Source organism: Muscardinus avellanarius (assembly GCF_963383645.1).
Source record: "Muscardinus avellanarius genome assembly, chromosome: 5".
Classification (NCBI taxonomy): Eukaryota; Metazoa; Chordata; class Mammalia; order Rodentia; family Gliridae; genus Muscardinus; species Muscardinus avellanarius.
In genome coordinates, this window is record NC_137790.1 from 104683599 (window position 1) to 104696400 (window position 12802).

The 12802-nt window shown below is 40.1% G+C and overlaps 1 protein-coding gene across 8 annotated transcripts in view; it reads left to right on the forward strand.

Moving 5' to 3' along the window:
* TNIK (TRAF2 and NCK interacting kinase) overlaps positions 1 to 12100 on the forward strand; it is a gene marked incomplete at both ends in the record, with an annotated part of 420471 nt that extends 408371 nt beyond the window's left edge. For all 8 annotated transcript variants that reach the window (XM_080695833.1, XM_080695834.1, XM_080695837.1 and 5 more), the window contains 5 exons: positions 4090 to 4190; positions 6958 to 7107; positions 9330 to 9489; positions 9729 to 9868; positions 12017 to 12100. In XM_080695833.1, the coding sequence (XP_080551959.1) occupies positions 4090 to 4190; positions 6958 to 7107; positions 9330 to 9489; positions 9729 to 9868; positions 12017 to 12100 (635 nt within the window). The remainder of the gene's footprint in view (positions 1 to 4089; positions 4191 to 6957; positions 7108 to 9329; positions 9490 to 9728; positions 9869 to 12016) is intronic.
* Between the last annotated feature and the right edge of the window lie 702 nt (positions 12101 to 12802).

Sequence of the window (12802 nt, forward strand, 5' to 3'; positions counted from 1 at the left end):
CATCAAACCAGTCAGATTCAAAGGCAGAATGAAGACATTTCAAGTATGCAGGGTATCAAAAAATTAAAATTTCACACATCATTTCTTAATTTTGATGAAATTCACCAAAATAAAGAACTAAGCCTGATGATACAAGAAAAGGATTATTAAAATACCCAAAATAATGGCAAAGGGAACTTGGTATGCCAATAGTGCCACCGGCCTGGCAGAGAGGGACAGTATATGGTTCTAGGAGGGGTACCTCCAAGAAAAATAAGATGGTACAAATAGATTATCTGCTGGGTTTTTTTTTTCCTGTGTTTTCAAGCAGAAAGTTTACAGGAACTTATAGTAAGTAAAGAAATAGAAATAAAAGAAAAGAAGGAAGAAAAACAACAAAGGAAACATAGTCAAGGTATACTACATAGCTTGGCTATGAACATAATTTGAACATTTCACATTGCTTTAACCAAAAATATAAAATATTATCATATTGGAGATGTGAGGTAGGAAGTTGTGTGTATGTATACAGAGATAAAGGAGATATATAAAAACTAGACCCTAGCCAGGTGTGGTGTCCCATGCCTGTAATTCCAGTGCTGGGGATGCTGAGACAGGAGGATCACAGGTTCTAGGCCAGTCCACAGCAACTTAGCAAGACCCTTAGCAACTTAGTGAGACTCTGTTTCAAAATAAAAAATAAAATAGGGCTAGGGGTATAGCTTGAAGGTAGAGTGTCCCTAGATTCAATCCCTAGTGTGGAAAGAATTTTTAAAAAATCCATACTGTGAAGTTAGTAGATAATATCTACAATTTAAAAAAATCAAGAAATAATAAAATAAGCTTGTTTCTTGGAAACCTGAAAAAAAATACTGAAAGAGTTGAAAGAGTTTCAAGTAGCTGTTTGTAGGGCGTGTAACTTTGAAATTGAGCAGGGCTCACAAGAGAGGCAAAATCCAGCAAAGGAGTGTAAGACCAGGCACCTTTAATTAATTGGCACCTTTGGGGGAGGTCTGCCAATCGATAAGGGGGGGGGCTTTTGGTCAGCAGAGTAGCACCCAGGAGAGGACATGAGGGTATTTAAGTAGCCAGGGTCTTAGGGGTGGGGGCTAGTGAGACGAGAGAATGCCAGGCCTCTCGGGATATCTGGAGTCTGTCCCACCTCCACTTCTGACCCAGCTGCAGCGTCCCATAAAAGGAGGGGTGGGGACCTGACCTATCAGGAATCAGGAATGAGGCAAGTACTTGCTTTTCATAAGCCTTATAGAACTATCTGACTCTACACTACGTTCCTGTAAAATTCCTGTAAAATTCCTGTAAAATTCATTAAATTCAAAGCTGACAAAAAGAAGATTAATGGAGGTTTTAAAAATGTGATCTGAGTAAGATCCATTGCTTAGCCTAAGGCATGGTAATCAAGGGCAGCAGAGGAGTTTGGGAGACCTCTAATCCAAAGGTGGCCATGCTGTGCTCTCAGGAAAGGTGTACATTGGACCTTGTAACCGTGGAGCCAGTCCAGTTATGTGTGGAGCACGACAGAGGCTGAAAGTATGCTAAAGATGGAGGCGCACAGGGGAGCACACAAGAGAAGAGCTTAGACAGCAAGAACGTGGCCATTATCCTGGCCTGGCCTGGCCAGAACCTGAGTATGTCTTCTACCAACTAGAGAAGGCACTGTTGGAAGCAGAGTCTGTGCATCTCTGTTCTCTTAATTTCATTCTCAGGAAGTCAGGAAATATTGGTGCTGGATAGTGAACTTGGAGGTTCAAGTACTTGAAATAATAGCCTCCCACTGTTTTAATAACGTGCCAATTTAATTTTACTAAAAAAATATTTTAAGCCCCTCTCCTTATAACACAATGAGCTTATTAACATGCATTTAAAAGAGCTTTTTGAGAAAATAAACATTTAATGTCTGTGGACATATGTCACCACAGCCACAGTCACATCTGTATTGTTCCCCACACTTAGCATGGTGGCAGGACAAAGAAACCAGTCAAGTGGCATTTGTTAAAGAAAGAAATGGATGTTCAAAAGACACCCTAAACAAAACCACGCTGGGAAGTGTTCTTTCACAGCAAGCTGGTGCAGTCCCAGGCCTTATCTGCTCCACTGTGCACTTTGATTTGGTAATCATAATTATTTGGCATGTTCTACTAAGATACCCTGGAATCCTAATTTCCTCTTGTTTTTAATCTGATTATTTGGCAGAGTATCGAGCATGTATCTTTCTCACACCAGGTAGAATTCAGATTCATCTGCATTCTTGGCCTTCTTTTTGAGCTCAATTTAAGAGTAGGTCTTAAATTTTCAGAGGAAAGCAATGTAATTTAAGTGCTATTATGGGAACAATCTTAAAGCTGCTTCTAAACATTTCTCTGATGAAGCTTTTAGAATATCCTTTAAGTATTTTACCTATATTGCTTGCCATTCATTAGCCCAAATATTTCTAGTGATCAAATTTTATGTACATAAGCTAATGTTACATAATTGCAAAGCAGTAAAATTCATTATAGGGAATAATAAAATTTCTGAATGTTATTTCTTGAATATCCCTGGCAAGTATTTCTCGAAAATATGTAGCTGGAGGAGTCCTAGGCCATTTGCACATCCTCCATTGACCCTCTAGTAGGTGTGGCCTCTTCCTTCTGATCATTGCTGTTCCTCTTTATTGCCCTGACATTAGAAGACTAACTCTATACCTGCAAATTAAATGCAGCCAGAGAGCAGCAATTGATAATTATCTATCAGAAAACTGAGACCAGCCTAATTTCCTGAATACTTTTGCCACAGTTATCCAAAACTACACTTGCAGCCTCCATTTTGTTTTGCTTGTGGAATCCCAGCCAAGAGAATACTGAGCTCTTCTTGTATAACACGATTATGCCATTGTGCTTAGATTCCCACACAAATGGAAAAAACATGAAATGAGAATAAAACAGAAAAGCAAATTATGTACCCAAGACTTATATAAAATATTTATTTCTCTTAGACTATCTATACTTAGGTAAGTTTTTATTTTCAAGGCTATATTAAGCTTTAATTGTGAATCTCTTGCTCAGTTTCAAATGAAAAGATTAGAGAATAGTCTCATAAAGAACTCATGTCATGAAAATCTGTAGAGCCAGCAAGAAATTTAATGTGTTCTTTAAATATACTAAAAATTTCCCTACCCAGTTTCTTTAAGACATAGAATACTCTGTATAGATATTTTATGATGGAAATGATGGCATATGTATAATTTGTGGATTACAGATTTTATGAGAGTTAGATTCCACAGTTAGTAGTAAAAGGTCCAGAAGGCACTTAAAGGACTCTGTAACCCCTCAAGATCGTCATATGGTATCAAAGACACATAGGCTGTAGTAATTAGGAGAGATGAGACAACAAGATCTATTGTTACCTTTATTTATTCAGTAAATATTTAGGAGGACTACTATATATATGGCAAAAAATGAAGTAAGGACTCAATCATTTTACCAAGTCTCTGTCTATGGAATTTAAGATGCTTAATATTCTTTCTTCCTAAAGAGTAAAAAGGATTTGTCAAAGTATGTGGAACCTTTAAAAATAGGCCATTAGCAGCACCCTGGGCCCCTAACATTCCCTCCTTAAATAATACAAACAAACAATCACTTTACCCAATAATTAGAATCCAAATCTGAATAATAATGTCTCTACTCATTTGCTAAGGTTTTGTTTTTTTGTTTTTTTTTACCACCTTATGTTATCAGCTTTCATTTAGGTACTTACATTTGGGTGAACATAAAAGCCAGGCAAAGGAACGCTAAATTTTATGTAGATTCATATGACATGAATATTCTTATCTAAAGATAGTAGTTAGAGAAATCTTAAGCAGTAACATCTTCAGATGAGGAAAAAACCTTCAATATAGAGCTAAATACTCCAAGTATTCTGCCAACTGAGTACATTAATGGAAGTTAAACCTTCATCTATGAAAATAAATTCCACACCCTCAACCATGAAGTGTGTGCATGTGTATGTGTATCCGTATATACATGGACACACACACCTTGTGGCTTAAACAGTCATTTAAAAAGCACTTGAATAAATGGATATATTTCTTAATTCATAACTTTTCTATTACAGTTAAGTATGAAAGGATCAAATTTTTGGTGATTGCCTTGAAGAATGCTGTGGAGATATATGCTTGGGCTCCTAAGCCATACCATAAGTTCATGGCATTTAAGGTAAGTGTTTGTGTACTTGCTTTGTTCTGTTCTCAGTTTCTACCAGTGGTCCGTTTTCCAATAAAGCAATACCAAACATATCAGAGTACTAAGCCAAACATGAGAAGGAGGCAGGGGGAGGGAATGGGGTGGGAACTAGGTCAGTGATAAGTGGTGATGTGTGCATGTATGTCTCCACCATCTTGCATCCCCTTAAGATGTATGAATACAATGAACCAATAAAATATTAAATATAACATAAAAATAATAAAAAATCAAACAAACTTGTTTTAAAAATGTAGGTACTCTTGGATTTATTATTCCAGAGTAAGGACTTTTCAAATATTAAAAGTATTATTGAAGTACTTAAAATGCTATAAAATTAGTCAAATTTATGTTTGCCCTCCTTCAATTGAGGTCTATGAATAATAATCTTCAAGAGGCATTTAGAATCAATGGGTACCAGGCAAAGCAATAACTACGGTATTATGCAATGATACTCGTTGTAAAGCCATTTAAGCTAGGGTAGTGTCTGATATTCTTTCTGAAAAAAGGACCAACAGTGGCAGTGAATCTCAAAGTTAAGCTACATCTTCAGACCTTTTAATCATCCTGCACATTCCTGGGTAAAGTCTCTAAAACTCAGTTGAAGCTCCTGTATCTTCATTGCTATTAGACTTTCTTGAATAGTTCACACTTCCATAGGTAGTAACTTATGGAAATGAATTAGTTTCTCTGCATTTCTTTATTTTGATTGACCTTTCAGTTTTCGCTTTATACTCATCGTGGTAGATTGTCATTCACGAGATTCAGCAGGAATACGATGTGGATGGGCTAATCACATTGACCTTAGGTCATGAAAGCTGACTTCCAAATGCCGGAAGAGCCAGTACTTGCAGTCCCCGTTATGTATTCAGGGCCTCATAGCCTATTCGTTGCCACTGTGGCCTTATCTTCTTTTCTCTTTCTCTGCCTGTGTCTCTCTCAATAGTTCATCAGCCTCACCTTTCTCACCACCTTCATCACTACTGTCACTTTTTGGCTTTTTACTTATTCTTTCCTACCACATATGTCATGTGAGAGCAGAAGCCACTGTGGGAATATAATGTGGGCCCTCTTCAGGGCTGAGTCATCCCACTCCCATCTTCTTCCTTGGTGCAAGTGGCTCATTTGTGATGTGCTTAGAAAGATAGATTCGTCTGTGGAGTTGGGCTCCCCTCCATGACCCCAGTTCTATGGGGAGAAATTTTTGGAATGCATTAGGCTTCTAATAACACTTACGGGATGACTCCTAAAGATGAATGCAGTGCTTCTGTTCTGCCAAAATCTCTACATAAAAGCTTTTCAATCAAGATTTCATTCCCAATCTGATTCTGCACATACTGTCATTGGGTTCCTAACCAAAGCACACAGGAGCATGCAGAATGCTCTCTTCAGCAGACTGGTCTGAGCCTGGAAAGAGGAAAGGACTTGACGAGGAAAGACAGGAGCTGGCAGGAGATGAGGCTTTGCCATAGGATAGGGACAGAAGGTGAAAGCTTCCTGTGCTGTGAGAATTATGCTAGTGGGAGAGGAGGATGAGGGGTCTGTTGGGTGGCAGTGATATTACAGCCAAGACAGCTATGGTTTCTCAAATCGTCCCCTAGTCTTTCAAGTGCAGTAAAGGTAGAGTGTGAGAAAATCAAAGCAAATGAAACCAGGAACTGGACAGCAGTTGGGACTTGGATGCTAGGTCTAGGCCTATAGAACCTTGACCTTTTTACTTTCTAGTTAAACCTAGTAGGCAGTCCAACCTACACGTCTTGTAATTTCACCCCATCTTCTTCCTTTATCCAAACTTAAGTCTCAGATCCCAACATTAAGTTTGGAGAGAATGCCTATCTGGCACACACTCAGTAGCTGAAGGAAGTGGAAACAGCTTGCCCAGGGATCCCGAGCAGGTGCAGGCAGAGCAGGCTTCAGCGGCCCACCCCTAGCTATCTCTGGAAGGAGCAGCCACAGGTGGGCCTAGCCACCAGATGGGAAAGAAAGGGGTCATAGAGATGACTGGACCTGCTCTATGGAGCATAGGCCAGAAATAAACAGTAAAAACAGCAGGACCAGGGACTCGTTTTTGTTTCTGTTTTGTTTTGTTTTGTTTGGTTTGGTTTGGTTTAGTTCGGTTCCTGGAAGCCCTTCTACCTCCGGGCTACACTCCCAGACCTATTTTATATTTTTATTTGGAAACAGGGTCTCTTAAGTCAGCACAGCTGGCTTCGAACCTGTGCGATCCTCCTGTCTCCGCCTCCCAAGCGCGGGGATTACAGGCGTGCGGCACCACGCCCGCTGGGACTCGTTTTTTTAAGATATAGTGACACTATCAAAATTGCTGGTCCTGCCGGGCGTGGTGGCGCACGCTTGTAATCCCCACGCTTGGGAGGTGGAGACAGGAGGATCACGCAGGTTCGAAGCCAGTTGCGCTGGCTTAAGAGACCCTGTTTCCAAACTAAAAATAATAAAAGTATAAAATAGGTCTGGGAGTGTAGCCGGAGGTAGAAGGGTTTCCAGGAACCCCAGTACCACACACACACAAAAAAAATTGACGGCCCTGAGAACAAGAGGTGGAGAAAGAGGCACGATGGTGGTAGACCTTCTAGAGCCAGAATGTGAACAAACCTATAAGAGAGAATTTCCTAGCCTTCACTGAAGAACGACAGAAATTATCTTCCTCTAGATAGTGGCTAAAGGAAAACATTACTGAGATAACCTCTTTAAAACGGTATGAATACTAATGGGGTGATTTTTAAAGTCTTTTGCAGATCTTCAGCACAAGCCTTTGCTGGTTGATCTCACTGTAGAAGAAGGTCAAAGATTAAAGGTTATCTTTGGCTCCCATACTGGTTTCCATGTAATTGATGTTGATTCCGGAAACTCTTATGATATATACATACCATCTCATGTAAGTAATGCACAGCAGACTCTCAAGGGGGTTCCTGTATAATGACCTGCATGTAGAAGGAGATTTGTTTTTGCATATTGAAATTGACACAGGTGCATGAAATTATAGGTTGGAAATCATAATCTAGAATTTACATATATTATTAATTGATATGTATAATAATATAATTATGTACCATATTCAAGTTCTTATAGATATTCCACATCTGAGACAGTGAGACAACATAAGTTAATAAGTAAAACATGCAGATTAGCTAATTTTTATTACTTTCTAACACAGAGTAATACATAAAGAAACTGTTTTACATTTAGTCAACATATTGTCTCTTTGGCCTTTAAATTAAGTGCATATGAACCCAGCATCACACCTCTAATACCAGTACGTGGGAAGCAGAGACAGGAGGATCACAGATTCGAGGTCAGCCTCAGCAAATTAGACCCTTAGTAACTTAGCAAAACCCAATTTTAAAATAAAAAAAAAAATCCAGGGTGTAACTCAGAGATAGAATACCCCTGTGTTCAATCCCTAGCACCAAAAAATAAAATGCATATGACATTTCTCCCTCAAGGGCATAAATATTGTATAACAGAGGCATTTCCCGCTTTCAATTTTGAAAGAGATTCATTCATTCTACACAGGAGAAAGTCAATAGATACTAATTTCTTGGAGAAAATTTATTTTCTGCTATTTTTAGTTGCTCTGCCCTTAAGCAGTGGAGTCAGAAACACTGGAGCTCAGTCCTTGGCTGGAGTCTGTATGAGCTTTGTCATAATGGACACATTCAGGGGCCTCTGTAACTCTCAGCTTTCAAGTCTGTAAATGGGAATAAAAGGAACCACACATGGGGCTATCAGCAGATTAGGTAACAAATCTGAAGCACTTGTGACAACTCCCTACAAATTGTAGCTATTCTTCTATATTCCTCATATAATATTAAGTTACTTTCCTGACACATTGCCTGAAACAATGAATCTTAAAGGAAAACACAATGTGGATTTGCTTGTTAGAACTCTACAGTGTAAATTGTGTATCCTGTATGTAACTCCAAGACTGTCATACAGTAGAAACTATCAGGAAAGTCTGAGACCTAATCTTTTGCTAATTAGTATTTTGAGAACTTGAAGATGCTATAAAGAATAATTTTTTAAAAGTTTCTTAGGAGGCTGAGACAGGAAGACCACAGGCTCAAGGTCAGCCTCAGCAACTTAGCAAGACCCTGTTTCAAAATAAAAATAAGTAAAAGCCTGGGGGTGTAGCTCAGAGGGAGAATAACCCTGATTTCAATCCTTAGTAGCAAAAAATAGAAGAAATTAGTATATTGCACAGAGACACATATGTACACATACACACAGCTGCTATTCATTGCTGCATTATAGCTCTTTTCTCATGTATACACACAAGACTCATGTTCAAGTTCTCAGTGAGGCAGCTAGGGCATCACTGTACTCATTCTCCACCCTGCATTCCTGTCTCTCAGGCACATACTGGGTTGCTGTGATGCTCTTGGCCAGGGGAGCACAATAGCACATCTGTTCTAAAACAAGTCCATCAGCAATTATTCCAATAGTATGGTTTTTTTTTAATGGTGGTAATTCTAATTTTTCTAAAAACACCATTAATTTGGATTGTTTAGATATTTAGACCCTAGATCATCTGGGTCACGTACTCACAATCTGTGCGGTAGGAGTCCACTTTGGCCCCATTTCAAGTGTTTTCTCTCATTCTCCTGGATCACATCCTCCTTGCCTTTTTTGAAAGTAGCTTTTCTAATGGAAGACAAGTAGATTTCAATATCAGCAAGTCATGCACTCAAATCCCAATTCTACCACCAAATACTAGCACAGCTTTGGTCCAGTTACATAACCTTTTTGAGACGCAGTTTCCTTATCCATAAAGATATTTACCATGAGGATCTGTTCCAAGGACAAGAACAGATCCTAAGGCCTAGTGATTGGCACATGCTTGGTGCTCCATAAATAGTGTATTAGTGTTTTTAGGAACAAGAAAATTTAACTCATAATCTAGTAACTAAATTTGTATTTATCAAGACATTTGACAAGTCAGTGGTTAAATTAAGCAAAGAAAATTACATTCTCTAGAGTGAATTTTTTATATAAAATACAGGGGCTTTTTGTTTATTTTGTTTGCAGCTTTCAACGATCAAGTTAAGGTGTTGTCTTGTTTTCACAAAGAATAACTCTTGGCCTCCCTTTGTCTTCTAGATTCAGGGCAGTATCACTCCTCATGCTATTGTCATCTTGCCTAAAACGGATGGAATGGAAATGCTTGTCTGCTATGAGGATGAGGGGGTGTATGTGAACACCTATGGCCGGATCACTAAGGATGTGGTGCTCCAATGGGGAGAAATGCCCACATCTGTGGGTAGGTTAACCATTCCTTATCTCCTTCAGCAGTTACATCCCCCAAATGAAATGAAAGTCAAGAAATGTGAAACAACCATTTGAGTCCACAAAAAAAAAAGTTTGTGAATATAACACTTGTAAGAATTGCTTTGTTTATCTCAAGTGGTTTGTCATTTTTGTGGTTAAGATGTGAACAGATGCTGTGAGTTATTGCCCATCTAATGTTTTTAATGCAGTTTTGGAAATTCCTTTTGACAGCCTACATTCATTCCAATCAGATAATGGGCTGGGGCGAGAAAGCTATTGAGATCCGGTCAGTGGAAACAGGACATTTGGATGGAGTATTTATGCATAAGCGAGCTCAAAGGTTAAAGTTTCTATGTGAAAGAAATGATAAGGTAAATCCGTTTCAACATTTGCATTAGTGTTTGCATTTTAAGAGACCACCAGGTATCTGTGAAACCTTCATTTTCCTTTTTACTGATTTGAATCACATCTGTGTTAAACAGTCAATATTATCTTGAAATGGCATTATTTGGTTTGATTCATGTGAACACTCAAGACATATTATTCACATAGCCAAACAAACACAGAACATCTAGAAACCTCTTGTAGACGTTGTAGCGTCCGTGGCCTGTCGGCCTTTTGGTGACTCAGCAGACTCCCCAATTCTCCTGAGCACTTTGAGCACTTAGAGCAGTGGTTCATCAGTGTCACCTCAAATCTATAGATTCATACTTCCACTGTCACACTTATCATGGAGTTTCTATCAAGATCTATCCCTCCAATGGCATCCACCCTTACGTGTGAAGCTCTCAACATGTAGGAATATAAACTTTAAAAAGTCACCTACTCCGTAAGAAATACACAATCACAAACTCAACTAGTGCCATGCCCTGTGTCATTCCAGCCATGTTTCCTATAAACTGTCATAGGGGGACTGTTCTCCAGTGGAATTAGCTGTGTCCGTCTGGCATGATGAGTCACCACAGAGGGGCATTCTGTGCAGTGCTGACTCTTCTGGGGTTTTCAGCAGCTAAACTGTTCTGCGTTTGTGAATCCATCCTTTGTGGCTGTGGCTAACAGAGAAATGCTGTCCCAGAAGCAGCGGACATAAACATGTGTAGAAAAGAATGTGATAAGTTGGACTATTGTTCATCTCTTTGCTTACCCCAGGTTCCCTAGTGGCCAGCCTCATCTTCATGCAACCCTGGTAGGCCTAGATCATCTTCAACCCCTGGCCAGCTACTCTGACCTGGTGTGGTCTGGGCAGACAATGGGTGGCAAGGATGATGGTACCGGGCACTTAGAATGTATCAGCAAACAGAGCTAACCTAGGAAGACGCCAACACCTACCCAGTCTCTGGGAACCCTAAGTCTGGGAGCAATCTGGGTATGGACACGCACGCTCTGGTTCACTGCCAACCCACCCCAGCAGGTCTGTTCCAAGCCGGGCCACGCCAGCATTGGGAGCCCAAGGCTAAGAGTCTAGGACACAGGACCCGAAGAGGACAGCAGTCCTTTCTTTCCCACACTGTGGTTTCCCATGGGTCCTTTCTGTCCTTTCCCCTTTTGATTCATAGACCCTAAGAGTAGCTTTACTTTCATATGTAGCATTAGCCGAATGACAAGCATTTCCATAGACTTCTTAAGAAGCTGTTGGGAGAGAGCATTCTCCTGAAGAAGTTATGGAAATAAAGTATCAGAGACTTTATACTAGTGACAAAAGTAAATGCCTCGTCGAGTGGACCAAAGTTAAGTGTTGGCTGACTGAAGGGCTATGCCACAGCCCTAACCCTGCTTCCCTGGGCAGTGGCTTCTTTACATCCAGCTCACTGAGCAGTAACCCAGATTGTGCTCCCTTTTCTCAGTCGTTTAATAAAATGACTCAACAGGCTCAGACCTTAATGAACTGTGGTTCTGCTTCTCGATGCCATTGTCCCGTTTGCGCTGGGATGAGCCGGTGTCAGCAGAGGCAAGACACTGGATATTAGCTCCCAAAGTGCCAAAGTGGCAAAAACACTTTACCCTATCTGGCCACTACTATTTGAATTTCTTTTTTTTTCATTTTAAAAATTGAAAACTGAAGTTTTATAATAGTAAGCCCAAAATTTGCCCATCTTTGGGAATTGGATTCTCTTCCACCCTGAAGTGTGCCTTTGCTCGTTTCTGAGGGAGAGAAGGGGAGCCTCTGTGCCTTTCTAGAAGTTATCAAAGGACTTGTGCCCTGGACCAGAAATCCAACACATTATCCTATTGTGAACATCCTTTTAAAACACGGAGATCTGAAGGGATGTTACAGTAGGCCCCACAGTGTCCTGCAGGCCAGTAGCAGAGTTAGCAGTTAACATCAACCATGGTAATAAAGGCAGGAGTGTTTACATAGGACACTGTCTCCAAAGGCACTTTTTTTAGCACTAGCCATTGAGTCTTAAGAGCTGACACAGGGCAAGGATAAGACATGTGAGAGGAAATGGATGGACAGTTGAAGAAAAGAGGGGGAAACTCCCATGCAGTTGAACTAACTTGTTTTTAATTTCAAACAGGTATTTTTTGCATCTGTGCGATCTGGAGGAAGTAGCCAAGTGTTTTTCATGACCCTCAACAGAAATTCCATGATGAACTGGTAACAGAAGAGCACTTGGCACTTATCTTCATGGCGGTATTTCTAATGTAAAACAACATAACTCATGTGGACTTATGCCAGTCTAGAGGCAGAATCAGAAGGCTTGGTTGAATATACCACTTTCCCCTTTTCTTCTCCCTCTACCCCTCACCCCAATACAGTCCATCTTTCAGTGTTGCAGCCTGGTTGAGGAGGAGAGAAAAAGGTGGCAGAAATGTCCAGGAGATCCCCAAGGATGCTGCGTTGTCTGTGGACAAAGATGGACCATGTGCCCTTCGGAGTTAGGGATAGAAACAAATATTGTGTGCTGTTATAATTAAGCTGTGTTATGGTGGCTTTAGAGGTTTTGGTTTTTGTTTTGTTTTTGTTTTTTACCTCTATTCTGTACTCCCTTACTTGGTAAGACTGGGGAGAGAATGCATATGAGAAAATGAGTTGAATTCTGTCTGCCTGCTAACTTTAAGTATATGGTATATGGTAAAGTTTCCAGTTTCCAGTGGTGAGAGACAGCACAATAAATGTACTTTATCTCCTTACACTGAAGGCCATAGCTGCAGAGTGGGGTAATCTGAGAGCTCTCTTGCCTTCACCAACCCAAGAGGTTGCTTTTTGATAGCAACTGGCTAATGAATTTTTAAAAGAGAAGATACTAGTTTTCCCCTCTTTGGGGAAATAGATTTTAAATGGCTAAACTGCTAGCCTTAGT